This window comes from Tupaia chinensis, unplaced genomic scaffold (assembly GCF_000334495.1).
Source record: "Tupaia chinensis unplaced genomic scaffold, TupChi_1.0 Scaffold147534_1, whole genome shotgun sequence".
NCBI classification, from domain to species: domain Eukaryota; kingdom Metazoa; phylum Chordata; class Mammalia; order Scandentia; family Tupaiidae; genus Tupaia; species Tupaia belangeri.
The window spans coordinates 1,564,152-1,583,809 of NW_006207386.1; the positions used below are offsets into that span (position 1 = coordinate 1,564,152).

Sequence of the window (19,658 nt, forward strand, 5' to 3'; positions counted from 1 at the left end):
TCTTTTGCCATCATTTCTCTAGTTCCCTGAAGTGTGTTGTTAGGTTACCCGCTACCTTTCCATCTTATTCTCATGTGCACTAACTGTTATGAGCTTCCCTCTTAGGACTGCTTTCACTGTGTCTCATAGATTATGGAAACTCACGTATTTTGTTTTCATTGGTTTCAGTGAATCTTTTGATTTCATTCTTAATTTCTAACGTGGTTGTGAAGTTATCAGAAGTAGGTTGTTTAGTTTCCATATGTTTGTGTATTTTTGATTTTTTAAAAAATCAAAAATACACAAAATGTCAAATTCCATTATGGTTGGAGAATATGCCGGACATAATTTCTGTGTCTTTTAATTTGTAAAGGCTTGTTTTGTGTCCTATCATGTGGTCAGTCTTAGAAAAGGTTCAATGCAGGGGGCTGAGGATAATGTGTATTTTGTGGTTTTTTTTTTTGTGTGTGTGTGTGGCAAGTTCTATAGATATCTGTCAAATCTATTCAGTTTATGGTATCATTTAGACCCTGTATCTCTTTACTTATTTTTTTATCTAGCTGATCTCTGGAGAGATCTGTCTCTCCAATAGTGGAGTATTAAGATCCCCAACAATTAGTGTGTTGCAGTCTCTCTCTCCCTTAAGATCTAGCAGTCTTCGTGTATTTGAGTGCCTCCAAGTTGGGTGCATAGATGTTTATGTCTTTTATTATCTTCTTGGTGAATTAGTCCTTTTAGTGCTAGGTAATACCCTTCTTTGCCTCTTACAGTTTTTTTTCAAAAACTATTTTGTCTGATACCAGTATCATGATTCCAGACTTCTTTTGATTTCCACTTGCATGTAATAGCTTTTTCCGGCCTTTACTTTTAGTCTGTGTATGTCTTTATACATGAGGTATGTTTCTTGTAGGAAGCAAATAAAGTGTTTCTGTTTTTTTATTCATTCAGCCACTGTGTGTGTCTGCTGGAGAATTTAATCCATTAACATTCAGTGTTACCGATATTTGTGGATTTGTCCCTGCCATTTTGTTAGCTATTTTTCTTGGTTGTCTTCATTCTCTTATTTTTGTCGGTCTCTCTTCAGTTTTCCTGATATAGTATTCCCTTCATTACTTTTATTTTTTATTTATTTATTTTTGAGAGAGAGTTTTGCTATAGAGTGCATGTACTCACCAGAGAGGCAGAAAATAAGAAATCACTCCCCAGGGGCAATGGCCATATTGCAGTCCCTTCTCTTCCACTCAGGATTTTGGGCATGGATGCACACGTGACTGTGAGTTTCAAGCCACCAGATCTGGGACTTGAACCATGGTCAGTCATGTGGGAGTCCAGTGACATAACCATTACACCATCTGCTGGTCCCTTTTCAGTACTTTCTCTAGAGGTGGTCTAGTATTGGTGAATTATTTCAGTTTTTGTTTGTCAGAATAATTTTATTCATTCTTTCCACTTGAAGAATAATTTTGCCGGGTATAGTATTCTTGGTTGAAATTGTTTTTCCTTCAGTATTTTGAGTATATCTTTCTATTCTTCTTTTGCCTGCATTGTTTTGGTTGAGAGGTCTGATGTTAACCTAATAGGATAACCTTTATAAGTGACTTGATATTTCTCTCCTGCCATTTTTAGAATTTTGTCTTTGTGGTTTTTAACATTCTATGATGTGCCATAGAGAGGATCTTTAACATGGGGGCCAGTCTTCAAACATTCATGGAAAATGTGTATTTTGAAGGCTGTGGGTGTCAGTTTTATTTTTCTTTTGCACTGAAATAAACTTGCACTTCATTTCTAATTTTTCCATGATTTTTTTGACGTCCCCTCTAATAAGCCATGGTCCACTATTTCCCCACTTGACCCCACGTGTGTGTGTGATCCATTTTACCCAGCTGGGAGAAGCCGCATGAGCTTGAACATAGTAAGTGTATGCTGACTCTGATCTCCCTGAAACATAATTTGAATTTCACTTTAAAGGAAGTTCTCCTGTGTGTGTGTGTGTGTGTGTGTGTGTGTGTGTGTGTGTGTTTCCAAACAGCTGCACCAAAGCTATCAACAAAAGAACAAAGTGATTTAGCTCCAAGAATACTCACTCCAATTACCCATAATAATTCATAGGAGACATTTTTAAGTTTTAAAAAATGCTAGATCTAGACATTTCTTTTTCAGTAAGTTTTTCCACTTATCTATTATATCTGTTTTTCTGCAGAGAGATGTGAGCTCAAAGAAGTGTAAATTAAAGTCAGAGAAAGGCATGGCGGGGAAGAATCTCACCCGAATGTGGTATTCTGAGGTGTCATTGCTGTATTGGGGATGAAAGGAAACTGGGGACACAGTTTTGGGCTTACAGGAGGCTACTCCTGTGGGTCTCCCTTTGGGCCACAGTCCTTTCTTTCCCTTTCCTTTCTCTGAAGCATTCTGTTTATTTATTTATTTATTTTAATTATTTCAGTTTTTTGCTATAAGGTATGTGCACTCGCCGGGAAGGTGGTTGGGGATAGGGAAAAAGTGAGAAATCACTCTTCAGGGGGATGGCTATGCTACAATCCTCTCTCCACTCTCTCCTTGGGATTTTGAGCTTGCATGCCTACACACTGAGCATGATTTTTCAAGCTGCCAGTTCCAAGACTTGAACCATACAGCCGGCCATGTGGGATCCAGCACCGTAACCTCCAAGCCACCTGTGGATCCACAGGTCTTTTTGGTAGTATCTCAAAAGAAAAAGGCATTGTTGGAAATATCTTTATTTCTAAGAGTAAAAAGACACATCACATCTTCCTGCTTCCTTACTACCTACCATAGTTACCCATCTCTCCCCTTCTGCAGAAAGGAAATTCCCAGGAAGTTAAGAGGGCTGGCATTTCCCATTGATTTCCCACCCAAGTCCATAGTGGAGCAAGACCAGTCTTCCCACTCAGGCGGACAGTGAGGGGTATGAGTCCCCCACACTCACCACAGGGAGGAGATGCTGGCTTTGCATGGCTGACAGAGAGGAAAGCTGGCATGTGGGAGGAAGCCAGTTTTCTCCTCATGTCTTCTTTCCATGTGTTTTCTGTTCTGTGTGAAAGCAGACGTTTCTGGTTGCCAGTCTTGGCAGGAAAAGCCGGATTCCATTGGCACTTGCCAGGCACGCCAGAACTGATTGAGACTGTATCCATTCTGATTTTTTCAAATCATACAGCTTATAGCTGTAAGTTTCTGTTAGCTTTAGATATGCGTGTGTGTGTGTTTTCCTGGTAATATGCACACACCATATCTTTGCCATTTTACACACTTCAGTGGGATTATGTCTATCACCATATTGAGCAGCTGTCACTATCATCTATTTCCAGAATGTTTTCCTCATCTCCAGCGGAAAATCTGTGCCGATTAAATGTTAATTCCTCCTTCTCCCTTTCCCCAGGTAATCTCTCTTCTACTTTCTGTCTCTATGATATATGTGTTTTGTTTTTAATTTAGCAGGGTGTACGTTTCCATTCCAAATACTTCACGGAAGAGCTAAGAAGAATTTTTATAGAGGATACTGACTCAGAAACTGAAGATTTTGAAGGATTTACACAAAGTGAGCTGAATAGTCACCCGGAAGTAATGGTAATAATTATCAACATGGAGATGTGGGTTGTAGTATTTTTCAGTCCTGTATCTGAATCGTAGTTTCACTTGTAAGAAGTCACTGTACAAATGAAAAGATTTTACTTATTCTTATATGTTTATCTTATGGATGAATTAATATTAAAATTGCCATTCTAGGGCTAATCCTTGATTCACCAGTCCATTCTCCTAGAGAAAATCCAGTGGTCTTACCTTGGTCTTTCTTGAACCTCTTTTATCTTTTATCTTAAAGTCCTTTCTTGTGTGAGAAATAATATTAGGTTTGAAGTTAATTTGGCAAAAATGTAGCATGGTACAAACTTGGAGTTTTCCAGTGTGTTCTGTTTTTCTTCTCTGTTATATGCATTTGCCAGAGAAGAAAAGTGAGACATCTCCCCTCAGCGGAGGGAAGGGGGATTACTATGCCTCATTCTCTTCTCGGGATTTGGGGCATACATGCACATGCACCTGGCATGTTTTTCAAGCTGCCAGGTCCGGAATTTGAACTGCACAACCAGCCATGTGGGACCCAATGCTTTAACCACCATGCCACCTCATGGTCCCATCACTGCATTTTTTTTTTTTTTTCATTTTCTTTTTCAGAGAGGTTTTTGCTGTAGGGCACGTGAGCTCACCAGAAAGACAGAGAGAGACAGAGAGACAGAAAGCAAGAAATCACCCTCCTGGGTGGGTGGCCATGCTTCAGTCCCTTCTACATTCTCATTTCGAATCTTGGACATACACACGCATTTGGCATGATTTTAAACCACCAGGTCCGGGACTCGAACTGCGGTCGACTACATGGGAGTTCAGCAACATAACCATTATGCCAACTGCTGGTCCCCATCAGTGCATTCTTGATTTGGATGCTAAGTGCTTGTTAAAGATAACCTAGCCCTGCCTGAATTCTCAAGGGAAGTCTGAAGAGACTTGTTGGTTGATCTCTTCTCTGTGTTTAGGCTAGTTGACTGCCCACTGGTATTCAAACTTTAAGGTCTATCTTGGCTCTTTAGATTGTTTTAAGTGCAAAAATGTTTTCTACCAATTGAAAAAATAGCATATCTAGAAAATGAACATAAGCCTCTTCATAGTCAGAAGCTCCTCAGGAACAGCTTTTGGCATGGAACCTGTGTGGAAGGCTAATTGAGCTGTGAATACTAGGTTTTGTCCTTCATCTTCCTGAGGGAGAACTTGGGGCATGGAAGCCCTAATGAGTAAGCTGGCTTTTGGATGGTGATTTTTTTCCATGAATAGCAATACAGAGCCCTGGCAGCCTGCAGGTCCCACCCTCCTTTGGCTTTCTCTGCAGAAGCTGTTCATGTGGCAGTTCATGGGTTTTGGCCAACAAGTCCCCAGTTTCTTGCCAGTAAGACTCAAAGAGCCTTCCAAACCCTAATGGGTATCTTGGTGAAAGAAGATAAGATAATTAAGTCAGTAAGTGATATACCTAGTTATTCCAAGAGTTTGCATGTCTCATGAGGGAAAGTAAATTATCCCAAGTCTTTTTTTTCTCTTCCCTTAGGTCTGCACATTTAGGGTACAATGACATGTGAAATAGCCAATGATGTAACTCATAGCCCAGGGAAGATCCATCTGCAAATGCAATTTTAGCATTCGGTGAGATGTCTGCAAGCATTGCTGACTCCTCACCCGACCTCCTGCTCACTCTTATGGGAACAGATGGGACCACCTTTCTGGTTAATGGCATGTTGCCGTAATCTGGACCTTTGGTCCTCTGCTGGTCAGATGTGAAGCAACCAGAACCATAGTGCTGGCCTTGTGGGCTTTTCCTCAGATCCGATTCTGGACTTGCTGTGACAGTTTGCTCTTTACCTAGTCTTCTCCTTTGTAGTGAGCTATTCCACATCCTTGGTGAAGAGAGGTGGGTGGATGGTGAATGTGATAACTAAACAGAGCACATCTGAAGTTCTTCTCTGACTGCATCTTCTGAAATTGGACTCCTTTACCTTCTACTGTTGAGGATTTTGAAGCTACTAATGTGGATAGTTCAGCGTATTAAAGTAGTAGGATGGTGCAAAAGCAATTGTGGTTTCAAACTGTGAATTTTAAATCCTTTTAATTAGGCTAAACACATCTTTATTAATCAAAATGGGAATTGCTACAGTCAACACATTTTTGCCAACAAGAAATAAGTTTGCTTATTCCTGTAGCATAAAAATCCTTCCTTTAGGATTTGACAAGTTCTTGGAAAGCATTTTCTGCATCTTTCTGTTTGTGGAAGCATTTTCTCTGCAAAAACTTGTTTCAGATGCTTGAAGAAGTACTAGTTGGTTGGCAAGAAGCCAGGTGAATATGGCAGATAAGGCAAAACTTTGTAACTCTGATTTGTTCAGTTTTTTTTTTTTTTAATTAAAGTTTTTGCCATAGGGCACATGTACTTGCCGGAGAGATATAGGGACAGAGAGAGAGTGAGAAATCACCACTCCATTGTGGCCATGCCGCATTCCCTTCTCCATTCTCTTCTTGGGTGTTTGGGCATACACACATACACCTGATGTAATCTCTTCAAGCCTTCAGGTTCTGGACTTTAAATGCAATCAGTCCTGTGGAGTCTGGCACCTTAAACACTGTCGCCTGCTGGCTACTCATTCAGTTTTTGAAGCATCAGTTGTTCAACCTGCAGTCGGACATTATGAAGAATTGGGGACCAGCAGTTAGCGTAATGGCTGTGTTCGCTGGACTCCCATGTAGTCAACCGCAGTTCATGTCTGGACCTGGTGGCTTGAACTCAACTCTGGGCACATGTGCGTTCGAGCCCAAGATCCCGAGAGGAGAATGGAGGAGAAGGGATTGCAGTGTGGCCATCCCCACTGGAGGGTGATTTCTCTCTTTCTGTCCCTCTGTCTCTCTCTGTCTTTCTGGTGAGTGCATGCGCCCTATAGCAAAAACCCTCTCAAAAAAAAAAAAGAAAAAAAAAAGAAAAAGAAAAAAAGAATTGGGCCCTTTTTATGGATGCTGGCTGCAGGTGTTACAGTTTTTGGTGAGTCTTGTTAGTCTACTGAGCACACTTCCCAGATGTAATGGTTTCTCTAGGTTTCAGAAAGCCATGGTGGATGAGAGCCCACCAAACCATGACCATGACATTTTTTTGGTGCAAGTTTGGCTTTGGGAAGTGCTTTGAAGCATCTTGGTCCAGCCACTGAGCTGATCATCGTCAGTTGTAGAAAATCCAGTTTTCATAGCACATCACAATCTGATCAAGTAGGCTCATTGTTGCACAGAAGAAGAGAAGACTACACTTCATAATAAAACAGTTTTTTTTTTTTTTTTTTTGGTCAGCTCATGAGGTGCCCACTTAACCAAGCTTTTTCACCTTTCCAATTTGGTTAAAATGCTGAACAGCTTTAAAGTGGTCAACACTGAGTTCTTCAGCAACTTTTCGTGTAGTTGTAAGAGGATCAGCTTCCATGATTGCTCTCAGTTGGTCGTTGGCAACTTCTGATGGGCGGCCATTATGTTCCTTATCTTCAAGGCTCTCGTGACCTTTGTCAGACTTCTTGAACCACCACTGCACTGTACGTTCGTTAGCAGTTCCTGGACCAATGTGGAATTGATGTTGCAGGTTGTCTCCACTACTTGATGACCCATTTTAAGCTCAAATGAAAATTGCCTGAATTTGCCTTTTGTCCAACATCATTTTAATACATCTAAAATAAACAGCAAGCCTAAAGTGAGAATGATGTTTAACATAACCACATTTATTTAAAAACATATCTTTATCAAACAGCAGATTTCACTGCAAAACCACAGTTACTTTTGCCCTAACCAAATAGATAAATCGGCCTGCTCTGCAGTGCAGCAGTGTGCACAGAAAGCTGGGTCCCACCCTGCCAGCTGTGGTTCAGGTCCTGGCCCTGGTGACTTGAAAAACATGCCAGGTAAATTTGTGTGCGTACGTGTGCAAAATCCTGATGAAAGACAGAGCTGGAGGAAAAGAGATGGCAGGTTACCACACCCCACTGGGGGGGGGGTGGGTTCTCTTTTCTCTTCCTGCAGGTGGGCACATGTGCCTCTGGTAATTACAAATAAAAAGGAAAAAATATAAATCGGTGCTGTATAGTCTTACTTTTCTAGTTGGCTCTGGCATGGATTAATGGACCAGAGTTTGGCAGGCTTCTGCATTTTTTTTTCTTCTTCCTCTGTCTTATTTCTAACTTTAGACTGACAAAAATTGGGAGTCGGGACCAGCAGATGGCATAATGGTTACGTCACTGGACTCCCACATGGTTGACTGTGGTTCAGTTCCCAGACCTGGTGACTTAAAACTCATGCTAGGCGTATGTGCGTGCGTGCCCCAAATCCTGAGAGGAGAATGGAGCAGAAGGAATTGTGGCATTGGCCATTCCCCCTGGGGGGTGATTTCTCACTTTCTCTCTCTCTGTCTCTCTGGCGAGTGCACATGCCCTATAGCAAAAAAATCTCTTAAAAATTGGGAAAGGGGGTTACTGAGGAAGAAGCCATCATTGACTGAGACCTGAGTTTTCTGGGTGCTGTGAAGTGTTCTCATGGTAGCCCCATCTCAGGATTGTCTGGTAGTAGGTTCCAGGCTTCTAGCTATAGTCCAGGAAGGATGCCTTGAAAATGTGTTTAAACCTCTTTCTGGACTATTGCATCTTAGATGCGGAGAATCCCTTTGCCACTAAGCTTTCAGCACACAGTCACCTGGGTGTCAACTCTTGTTGCCCTTGCTGTATTCTCACTAGTAAAACCAAGTGATATTTAATGCTGCCTGCTCCTTGGGCACTTCACCAAGATCAGCTCTCCTGCCCTTCTGCTCATGAGTTCTGTTTCTCCTAGTTCAGATATGTTTTTTCTTAACTCAGTTTTTTATCTGAAGGTAACTGTTGTGTCATGTATACCCTGTTCTTTGAGTGGTCCTCATGTTACTTGGCTTGCAGATGTGCCAGCATGGGGGCTGCCTTGTGGAGGCGCTGTACTTTGTCAGTATTGCACTTGCACCTTGATGCTCTGAAAGGAGCCTTGTTCTGTTGTGGGTGAGGCTGGTGCACTGCTTAGTGGATCTGCCTGCTCTTTGATTTAATCAAACTCCTTATCCATTTAACTGAAGAATTTCAGAGGGAACAATGATAGGGGGTAATTTTTTCTCTAGCATTTTCTGAAACAATGCCAGAGTCTTGTTAAAAGCAAGTCTGTTACAAACAATATCTTTGTTCTTTTTCTTTTATTTTCTTAGCTCGTGGAATCAGATTTGAGTGACGACAGCAAAGCATCTCTGGTGAGTGAGGAAGAGGAAGATGAAGAAGATGCTCTGTCTAGAAGAAGCAGGTCTAGCCGAAGCAGTCTTGGCCTTCGAGTAGCCTTTCAATTCCCCACCAAGAAATCAGCAAAGCAATCAAATAAAAACAGTTCTTCTGAGCCATTGTTCTCTAGCTCCCACTTACAGGACAGTCAAAAAGCAATTCTTGGAAGAAAGAAAAGCCGTCGACAGGCAGAGGAGAGGGAAGAGTCTGTCTCTGAGTCTGAGGATGACTCCAGAGATGACAGCCAGGAGGGTTCAGACGCCCTGCTGAAGAGGAACATGAACATCAAGGAGAACAAAGCCATGGTAAGGCTTCCTGGCAGGGGGTGGGTGCTGGCCCCGGCCGCGGCCCCCCGAGTGTGCTCTGGGAGTTGGTATTGCTGCCGGCAGTGGCTGAGGCTCGAGACCTTCCTGGCCCTGTAGCTGCTGCAGCTGCTTTGGCTTCTCTCAGGAAAATGTGCTCTGGGTTTTGTGTATCCTTTTTCTTTCTCAGAACCCAAAGCAGTTACTACTTGAGCTGCTCTGGTTTGGGAACGGAAAGACTCCCAGGATGGTTGTCAGCCTCCCACATGGTGCCATAAACTGAAAAGCTGCTTACTGTTGATCAAGTTAACCTCGAAGTACATAGTGGTACTGGGGATGAGAAGGGCTGAACAAGCGGCTTTCCCTAACAGAAAGGAGCAAAGAGGAAATAGGACTGTCACGCAGTCCTCTGAGTGTAGCACTGTGCAGGGCAGGCGTGTGGGTCATCACCTAGATGCCCCTCTCCTGTGGTGACCAGTTGTGGTTTTGAGACATCATCTGAGGCTAAAACATCCTCATCAGTTTCAGCTCACTTTAAAATGCTTCAGTAGAACAATGAATGAAGTAAGGTGAAATCTTTGTTAAGTATGTTTGTTTTTTCTATTTGTGGTTGGAAACAGGCAACCGGGTCATTGTTGAGCATCATCATTTGCTTCCTAATTTTTTATGTACACAATTTTTAAAGTAATTTCACTGTTCATAGTCACTTTTAGCACTTTGGTATATTGTTAAAAGTTTTTTTTTTTAATTAAATATAATGTAGTAATATTGCATGTGTAATTGTAATCTTTAGGTCTAATAAGTTACCTAAGAAAAATCACCTACTTTGGGGTTATTTTTATTTTAAGATGCTTAGCTAAGGGAATTTTTGGTCCTATACCCACTTGCATTTTTTATTTAGCTTATTTATTCCTTCCATGAATATGAGAGAAAGAGCACCCCCAGCAGGGTCTTGATGCTGTAAACCACCCCAGTTTTGCACTCATCCTCAGATCTAGGGGCAGGGAGCTCTGGGTGTAAGAGAAACCTTCCCACGTGGTATTGGGTCACAGAGGGTCACCTGTTACTGCTGCACCACAGGGTGTGTGCATTCATTGGAAAGAGACAGAGACGGGAGGGGGAAAGTAAGAAATCACCTCCTAGGGGAATAGCTGTGCCACAATCCCTTCTCCTCCGTTTGCTCCTGGGATTTTGGGCAGGCACAGGTGCGCACACGCACCCAGCATGATTTTCAAACCACTGGATCTGGGGCTCAAATCGCAGTCAGCCCTGTGGGAGTCTGGCACCTTAAGCACCACGCCACCTGTTCTCCCATCTGAGTCTTTTAAATAAGAACTATGTTCTCCATGATTTTTCAGTGATGTTCATACATTTTTATAAGTTTCAAGCTAAAAACAATCCTCAGCAATTCTCTGGTTGATGTATTAATTTCTCTTACTAGTAACTAGGTGTTCATTTGGGAATAGCTTCAAAAATTATTTTTATTGAAGAGAAATGAGCCTATTTGGAGTTCTAAGTAACTATCAGAGTAATCTGGGTGAGCCTTTTCTTTCTCAGGTTTTCTAAAATTTGAGATTCAGGTGTGCCAACTGATTTGGCCCAGGGTCACGCTGCTAATAGTGTCCCAGTCATGATTCAAACCCCATGTTCTAGGCTTTGATTGTTCTAGGATGATTTTCATCATTTTATATCATCCTTGTCTATAAGGCGTGGGCATAAAAGTCATTCATAGAAGTGACGACATTCACATCTCACCTCTGGAGATCAGGTCTTCACATGTGAGGCTGAGATACATAAATCCCTGCGGTTGGGTTTCCTATGGTAACAAGACCAAAGACTTGTGATAGAGGTTGGATGACTTAGCCCTGGCAGTATTTATGTAAGATTGTTTCTTTTGTTCCGAACTTCAGCTTGCCCAGTTATTGGCAGAATTAAACTCCGTGCCAGATTTCTTCCCAGTACGAACCCCGACCTCAGCTTCTGTAAGTAGAATTCCGCATCATTATTTATATCAATCCGATACTGAGAAGTCAGCCACCAGGTAGCTTTTATTGAAGAGAACACCTGGTTGCAGATGTCTGTGTTCTCAATTGCAGAAGAAGAAAACCGCGAGGCGGGCCTTCTCAGAGGGACAGATCACACGGCGCATGAACCCCACCCGCAGTGCGCGGCCTCCTGAGAAGTTCGCCTTGGAGAGCTTCACTTTCTCGGCTGCCAAGTTTGCAGAAGAGTTTTACAGTTTCAGAAGAAGGAAGACAATTAGTGGGGTATTTTCTGATAATACATTATTATTAGTCTAAGCCAGCGGTCCTCAGATGTGAGTGTGCATCATGTCACACCAGGGCTGGGTAAAAAGGCAGATTTCTGACCCGGGACTCTGAGGTCCCTTAGGACTTGCTGCTTTTCTGCCAGTGTAAGGGGTGATGTCCATACTCCAGGGCAAGAACGCCTGGTCTAAACTGTAGATCACAGAGAAATTTTTTTTAAAGAGAGATTTATGCTATAGGGTGTGTGTGCTCGCCAGAGAGACAGCGAGAAATCACACACACACACACACACACACACACACCTGGGGTGGGGGGGATGGCCATGCCATAGCCCCTTCTCCATTCTCCTCTCTGGATTTTGGGCATGCAGGCACATGCACCCCATGTGAGTTTAAGCCACCCGGCCTGGGATTCGGACTGTGATCAACCACATGGGAGTCCAGCGGCGTAACCATTATGCTATGTGCTAGTCCTCACAAAGAATCTTTTAAGCTGAGCTGAGAGCAGCTCATGGATTTGAGCCCAGCCCAATCCACAGTGGAGGCTGTAAAGGCCCACTCAGGGTTCTAGTCATCCCCATGGACTTGCATGTGGGAAAGCGCAATGACACATCTGGGTTTTCCGTGTTCATAATGGTGCCTTTCAGGTGCCTCCAGTCTGAAGGGAGTAACTTTAGACACTTCCCATTTGCTGGCTTGGCTGTTCTGTGTGGTTTACCTCTCCATCCCTACATGTTGGCAGTAGAAAACCAAACACCTGAGTCTCTCATTTGCTGTTGTATTGCCTCGCCAAGAGGGAAGCTTGGCATCTGGCAGGAACTAAAACATGACTGCTTGAATGAACGGCCCCAGAGAAATGGAAGAGGGACATGGTTTACATTCATGCTGTTAGACCTCTCTGAGTTTAAGGCTTTTATCTTATTCCAGGTTCTGCTTTTTTTGGTTTTGCAGGGGAAATGCCAGGGTTACAAACGACGTCACCGTATATCTTCTTTTCGGCCAGTGGAAGATATCACTGAAGAGGATTTAGAGAACATTGCCATCACTGTTCGAGATAAAATCTATGATAAAGTTCTGGTAAATGACATATTACAAATAAAATGCTCAGTTGTGATTCTTCGCAGGAGTCCAGGGCACTGGTACTTGAGTTCCTACACTATTTTTAAGTGGCCCCAGAGTGTATGCCCTTGTTCTGTTTCCTTGAGGTCTCAGAGCAGGCTCTAAATTGGCAGGTCGAGGGTCAGCTACAATGGGAAAGTGAAAACAGCTCAGTATGCAAATTCTCATCTGAAGACAGGGCTTTCTGGGGAAATGCATATAATGCGGGAGAAGGCAGAGGTACGGTTTAAAAAAACATTTATATGCAATGTTTTATTTTAAATAAAAATAGCTTTATGTTTTCAACATTTAAAAATAAGTATTTTGGAAAGTAATATGACCCTAGAAGGTAGAGTTTGATGCATTGCTTGATAGGGCATGGGTGGACATTTCTTTTAAATAGCGACTTAGAGGGAGGCTTTGTGTTGTTTCTCATATTTTATGTCATAGGATGCTGTCTTAAGATAGCATTACAGAGACCAGCAGTTGGCGTAATGGCTATGTAGTTGACCATGGTTTGAGTCCTGAAACTGGCGGCTTAAACTCATGCTAGGCGCCTGTGAGTGTGTGCCCGAGACCCCGAGAGGAGAATGGAGGAGAAGGGATTGCGGCATGGCCATCCCCTCTGGGGGGTGATTTCTCCCTTTCTGTCTCTGTCTCTGTCTCTCTCTATCTTTTTCGGCGAGTGCATGCTCCTTATAGCAAAAACATCCCCCCCCCCCAAAAAAAATGATAGCATTGCAGTGTTTTTAATTTAATTGCCAATATTTAAAACTAGGGGGTTTTACTCTGAAACTATCTAAGTATCTGCATAATACTGGTGCTGAATGGATGCCATGGGGCTTATCACTGGCTAGTCATCTGTCACCTCTTGGGGGCTCTGCCAACCCTGCCTCAAGCTTCCCTCTGGTCTCTTCTTGTCTACCTGATTTCATTCCCTCGGGGCCCTCTGCTCAGCCTCATATGAGGGGGCCATGGTTGGTACTAGGGAACAGTCCACACCACTTATAGAGGCAGGCAGTGCTTCCTCATGCACTTAGGACTGTACGTGACATGGCCCCAGGCATCGGCATAAAGCCCTATGGTCACAGCTCCCCACCTTCACCCCTAGGGTAACACGTGCCATCAATGTCGTCAGAAGACCATCGACACCAAGACGGTGTGCCGGAACCGGAGCTGCGGCGGAGTGCGAGGGCAGTTCTGTGGGCCATGCCTGCGGAATCGCTATGGGGAGGATGTGCGATCGGCATTGCTAGACCCGGTAGGAGCAGTGTCTACACTTCTTATAAAACATGGTGGAGAGACTGACGGATGCAGACACCTCACCACCTTTCTTTCCTCCTGCATCTTAATATCTGGAGAAAAATGAAAAATGAGTGCTTCTTCTGTACAAGGAGAGCAAGCTGACTGGTGGATGGGGTTGGAGGAGTTTGTGTTGGGTTTTCCAGTGTCAGAGCCAGACTTTTTTATGGTTGTCTGTCTTTGTCCAAGTTAACCTTTGCTTTTCCTCCAACAAAGTGACTTCCCCGTGGTTTTGTTGGGCCAGGTAGAGGGTGGGTATGTTGTGTAGTGTGTGCTTTCTATGTTCCTGGCACAAAGGATCTCTTGCCTCTATTAAGGCAGTTCTTTTCAGTTCTCTCAGTTACTCATTGAACCTTAAGGAGTAGGTATGTCACCTCTCTGTGCCTCGGTTCCCTCTGTAAAGTGACGGAAGCTTGGTTCTGCTCTAGAGTCTGTCCTAATCACTTCATGGTATGGCCTCTCACACAACAGTCATAGGCAAATGTGCCGTCCCCAGTCTACAGACTGGCAAAAACTAGTACCCTGGTTAAGTAGTTTGATAAGTACACATACTGGAAGAGTTAGAATTCATAAATTTTGATCATGTAGAATCTATATGCTTCAGGACCAGCAGTTGGCATAATGGCTATGTTGCTAGACTCCCATGTAGTGGACTGTGGTTCGAGTCCTGGACCCAGTGGCTTGAAACTCACGCTGGGTGCGTGTGCATGTATGCCTCAGATCCTGAGAAGAGAATGGAGGAGAAGGGGTTGTGGTGTGGTCATCCTCCTGGGGGTGGTGATTTCTCACTTTCTGTCTCTCTGTCTTTCTGGTGAGCTCATGTGTCCTATAGCAAAAACTTCTCAAAAAAAAAAAAAAATCCATGTGCTCCTAAAACTGGGGCCAGTTTCATGGGCATGTGACCTGTGCAGTCACATAGGAACCTAAACTAGGCTTCATGCTCCTGACATTCTCCATAATTTTTGAACCAAACCCTGCTAATTATATAGCTGTTCTCATTTGGAACTGACATTTTTCCTTGTTCCTCCATATGTAGCCTGAGGTTGTCAGCCTTTCTGGGCCTCTGTGAAACATGAAAAAGGAAGTGATGCCCTGGGTAATTCTTTATACCTTGTGACATAGCTAGAGGATACTGTTATGGTTTGGATAATGGCTTGTCTCTTGCCCTCAACGTTTTATGCTTGGGAATTTAGGTGGTGAGTGGGTGGCCCCCAGAAATTCATGTCTTGGGAATCGATTATATTTGTAAAGGTGTTAAGTGAAACCTTAGTTCCCTTGTGGCATCCCAAGAGGGGGTAGGGGGTATGATGCGGTCATTAGGTGGGCCTAGTGATTCTGGCATGTATATAAGGAGAGCAGATGAGACTGGCACGGGACAGGGATATAGACGGTGCTCTGCTCTGAGTTCTGCATTTTGCTACTTAATAATGCCGCTGGACTTATCAATCACCAGAACCACGAGTCACAACAAACCTTTATGCTTTTACATTCACCTGGTGTCAGGTATTTCTGTTAGCCGTGCAAAAAAAGAACTAAGACACATCCAATGTGATTAAAGATTGGATAGGCCAGGCTGAGCCAGGCTTGATCAGAAATCCACGTTTACCAGAGCCTAGAGATTATAGGGAAAACTTCTGTTATCCTCTCTCGTAGGATTGGATATGTCCTCCCTGCCGTGGGATCTGCAATTGTAGTTATTGTCGGAAGCGTGACGGCCGCTGTGCCACGGGGATCCTCATTCATCTGGCCAAGTTTTATGGTTATAATAACGTTAAGGAATACCTGGAGGGGTAAGTCTCTGGCATTCAAAAATGGAGCTGGTAATTCCTGGGTCCAGCCTAGGAGACCTTCTAGACAGGTAGCTGTTATTTCATGGCTGATTCATGTTAAACCACCTTGCGTGCCGTCCATTCCATTTGCATTGGAAAAGCTCAGGCCTCATAGTTCCCCTACTAGGAGATTCTCTCCTTTGCCAGAACTTTCAGCACCATAGTGCCTCTAACCCAATTTCCCCTTGCAGTGTCAAAAAGTGGAAAGGATAGACAAAGGAGGCTGAGAAGGAATGCAGACTGTGAAGAGGCAGGCATATCCCTAGTGAGCAGAGAGGAGTGTCCAGGTGACAGTCATTTGAGGATACAGCATTGTGGGCCACAAGTTTCATTTATGTAATAAACTCTGAAACGTGTTACGATGTCACCCTCGGGCCTCCTGTACACAGGACTACTGTTACTTGAAGCCTAGGAGGCAGGATTTTGATTGTCAGGAGAGCCAGGTGCTGCCTTTGCACATTTGGGGGATGTTGAAGGAGCCTGGAATGCTCTACCGTGTGAATGCTCTCATGTGTTTGCCTCTCCCCAGTAACAACTTCTCAAACACTTCTCTTTTCCGCAGCTTACAAAAGCAGCTGGTTGAAGACAACTAAGGAAAAAGAACCAGCCAGCCTCCAACAAGACATGCATACCATGTGTGCCTAAGATTTCTTAAGGTTGACTTTTTATGCAGAAATTCTTTGTAACAGAGTTTATTGCTTCTAAATACTATTTTTAAAAAGATTGTTTACATGCTTATAAAGATCTCTCAGGAAGCCAGCAAAGCAGAGGAATCTGTGTACATGTATCCACAAGATCTGTTTGTATAGAATTGTTAAAAGGATCTGAAAAAGCACAAGTGAAATGGGGTGGTGGTACCTGATGTTCAGGTAAGTTACAGAAAAGATACTGAATACGAAGCTCTTGCCTTTACCCATGATTAATCATCTGCATTGCCTTGACCTTTTACTTTCCAAACACTAACTCTAGGCCCAGTGGTTTCTGACAGAGGTTTTATGTCCCTGTAGTTCACCTGAGCATGAGTGACCACAGTTCAGACCCCACAGAGTTTAACTTGCTCTGGGTCATTGCAAATGTATGTTGATGAATGTTCCCCTCAGTCACAAAGTGCAATTAACCATAGAACTTGTGAAGTAGTTTTGTTTTTATTAAAACTTGACTGAACAAAAGTGGACCATCATGTTACAAACACTGGAGGCGTCAGAGCCTGCCTTTTCCTTCAGGACGCACCTGCTGCTTCCATTTTGAAAGAATATAAGGGCTAAATTTTTTATTTAAAATTTTTTTCTGTTATCTATAAGAACTTTTAAACTCCCTTTCTTCTCAGCTGTATCGTTTTTGAGGGTATGTGTAGATTCAGTTGAGACCTTGGTGAAAATGTGAGATACACTGTACTTTTCTGTGTTGAGGGATGAGGGCTAAAAAGCGGTAATCAATGAACATAGGTTCAGAATAGGTTTTCTGTATTTTTTCCTACCTTTCTCTTCCTTATTCCACTTTTTAAGGATAGCATTTAAGAAGAAAATATACACGTAAGTTACTAGAAAGCTGTATAAGCTGGAATGTTTTATGCCTACAGTAGAACACATGAATGCAAGAACAGCACACTGAAATGAAAACCCTGCACTGTGCTACGGCTGGAGAAGCAGAAGTCCCAGCACCAGGGTCCCCTTAGGCTTCTAGCAACAGAGCCACACCTGCCAGGACCCACTTTGCGGTCTTCTCCTTACTTCTGAGCCTGAAGGTCCAAATGTAGTGGGGGCCCCTCTTTTTGGTTCTGTATACAGGGCACTCGTAGGTGTGCTTGGTTTCTTGTCTGTCCATGGGAATGGCTTTTACAAAGATGACTGGCATCACAGATGTGAGCTCCTTGAGGCGGGCCTCAACGATGCTTCCTGACTGTGTGTCCCATCTGGCACCTATGGCAGAAACAAAGGTTACAGGTGTGTGCACGTTGGTGCTGATTATCTAACTGTTGGATGCAATAAACCTTCCGGTTTTGTCACATTTTTGCTTGTCTGTGGTATCTGTGCCAAGCTGGCCTGAGACCTGAGGAGAATGTCAACCCACCTGCCGCTACTGCTTACAGGTACTGCTAAGCTCAGGTAATCGCTTTCACACTTAACAGCTCAATTTCCCTGGGGAAGTAAACTAATTTTACTAATTAAATCCTCTATGAATTCAGCCACATTAAAGTAAACTAGTATGCCCTTTTGTCCAAAACAAGTATAAGAAATCTGCAGTTCACTCCAGAACATTCACTCCAGAACATTTTATTTTCATAGACTAAGTCTGGGTTGTTCACAGCCTTGGTGGCACTTGGTTTAGGTGAAAAAGGAGCATGTCAGTAGGGAGCAGATTCCCTGTGGAAGAAATGCATGGTCATATGTAGTTGGAAGACATTGTCTACCATACTCCCTTTGAGAGATTCACAGTGTACAAGGGCATCTTCAAAACTTGAGAAGTCTTGGGACCAGCAGTTAGCGTAATGGCTATGTCGCTGGACTCCCACGTAGTCGACCGCGGTTCGTGTTCCGGACCCAGTGGCTTAAAACTCACGCTGGGTGCTTGTGCGTGCCCAAGATCCCGAGAGGAGAACGGAGGAGAAGGGATTGCAGTGTGGCCATCCCCCAGGGGGTGATTTCTCGCTTTCTGTCTCTGTCTGGCTGGCGAGCGCACACGCCCTATAGCAAAAACCTCTCCAAAAAAAAAAAATTGAGAAGTCTTGTTCTGAGTTTACTGACAATTTTTAAATAGCAGATTTATAATAAATATAAACGTAGTGTCAGTCTTAAGGTATCCTGTGGCATTAGCACCAGATAGAAGTGTAAAATCTTGAGTTATAGTTATCACCCCAAATACCTCAACATCTGACTCACATTGGACATATGCCCTGGCATGTAAACTGTTAGAAAGGAGAAAATGAGAGAGATAACCACTAGCATAAGGTTATTTACCCTATGTGTAGATGCTGAAAAGCAGAACAAAGGACAGATACCAACCTGAAGTTGAGTTCAAGGGAGTCTTACCTTCCAGGAGGAGCCCATGGAGGTATGCCCCTTCCCTGGGGGGGTGGCCATAATCTTCCTTTGTTTTCTTGGTAACATCAACAGTCAAGCACATTTTATCCAGGGGCCACTCATTTTTTCGAGCCATGGTCTGCATGATTGCTTTGAGAGGAGAAGGAATAGGAATTGGCGCAGGATGAAAACGTGTTATCTTGTTTCCAGAGACCTTAGTAAACTGAGTCATTCTTTATCCATCAGAGGGTGTGCATGTTCTCAGGCATTTGCATGTGCCCGCAGTAGGGCAGGGACCTTCAGGACAACCTCACTTTTTTTGTAAAGATTTACTGGAGGGACCTGGTGGTGGCACGGTGGTAAAATGCACCATGCTGTGAGGCTGACCCCTATGGGAAGGTTTCAGTTCACATCTGGAGCCCTCTAGGCATGCACGTGCCATGATCCAGGACTGTCTGAGGCTTGGGGTTAAGGCCACATCAGGACCCTATTAAAAGCAATAAAATTTAAAAAAAAAATAAAAGCAATAAAATTTAAAAAAAAAATCCCTGTAACAGCCATTTTACCTATCATCTATGGTGTTTTTGCACTACAGTGGCAGAGGCACTGTGGCAGCCACCTCTGATGGTAGATGCTTGAGGACTGGTGAGCACGACAGGGAAAATCCATGACGGGTAAAGCAAGGGCAGGACTTCATTGAGGGTGCAGCATTGGGCTACCTTGCCTTTACCCTTACCAGTTAAGAAGGACTGAGGGTTGAAGAAGCCAGAGAGCCACACTACTGCTGGAAGAGCAAGGTCTTGTGTCCAAGTATCGAGTTCTCGGCATCGCAGGAGGAGGTCGTTAAACCTGATTGATGGAAGGGAGGAAGAAAGAATGTTTAATAAAATACTGCCTTCCAGTGGGATTCTGGGGCAAGGGTGGTAGAGGCGTACACATCTGAGGAAGCCAGTAAAATCCTTAATGATTTGTAGGGCATTGCCCTTTGAAAGGGTCAG

The 19,658-nt window shown here is 43.5% G+C and overlaps 2 protein-coding genes across 4 annotated transcripts in view; one reads left to right on the forward strand and one right to left on the reverse strand.

Annotated features, from left to right (window-relative positions):
• Positions 1–17,296, forward strand: part of CDCA7L (cell division cycle associated 7 like) — a 63,360-nt gene extending 46,064 nt beyond the window's left edge. The window contains exons 3-10 of one of the 3 annotated variants that reach the window (XM_014584744.2): positions 3,433–3,561; positions 8,777–9,148; positions 11,056–11,127; positions 11,242–11,412; positions 12,363–12,488; positions 13,621–13,770; positions 15,465–15,601; positions 16,203–17,296. In XM_014584744.2, coding sequence (XP_014440230.1) covers positions 3,433–3,561; positions 8,777–9,148; positions 11,056–11,127; positions 11,242–11,412; positions 12,363–12,488; positions 13,621–13,770; positions 15,465–15,601; positions 16,203–16,233 — 1,188 coding nt within the window. In that variant the 3' untranslated portion in view covers positions 16,234–17,296. Of the gene's footprint in view, positions 1–3,429; positions 3,562–8,776; positions 9,149–11,055; positions 11,128–11,241; positions 11,413–12,362; positions 12,489–13,620; positions 13,771–15,464; positions 15,602–16,202 lie in introns of all 3 variants that reach the window. The other 2 variants (XM_006169844.3, XM_006169845.3) reach the window with 2 other exon arrangements.
• The window catches only part of LOC102498647 (dynein heavy chain 11, axonemal), a gene marked incomplete at its 5' end in the record, with an annotated part of 215,821 nt that continues 213,444 nt past the window's right edge, over positions 17,282–19,658 (reverse strand). The window contains 3 exons of the mRNA XM_006169843.2: positions 17,282–17,559; positions 18,670–18,810; positions 19,397–19,509. Of these exons, the coding sequence (XP_006169905.1) occupies positions 17,312–17,559; positions 18,670–18,810; positions 19,397–19,509 (502 nt within the window). The remainder of the gene's footprint in view (positions 17,560–18,669; positions 18,811–19,396; positions 19,510–19,658) is intronic.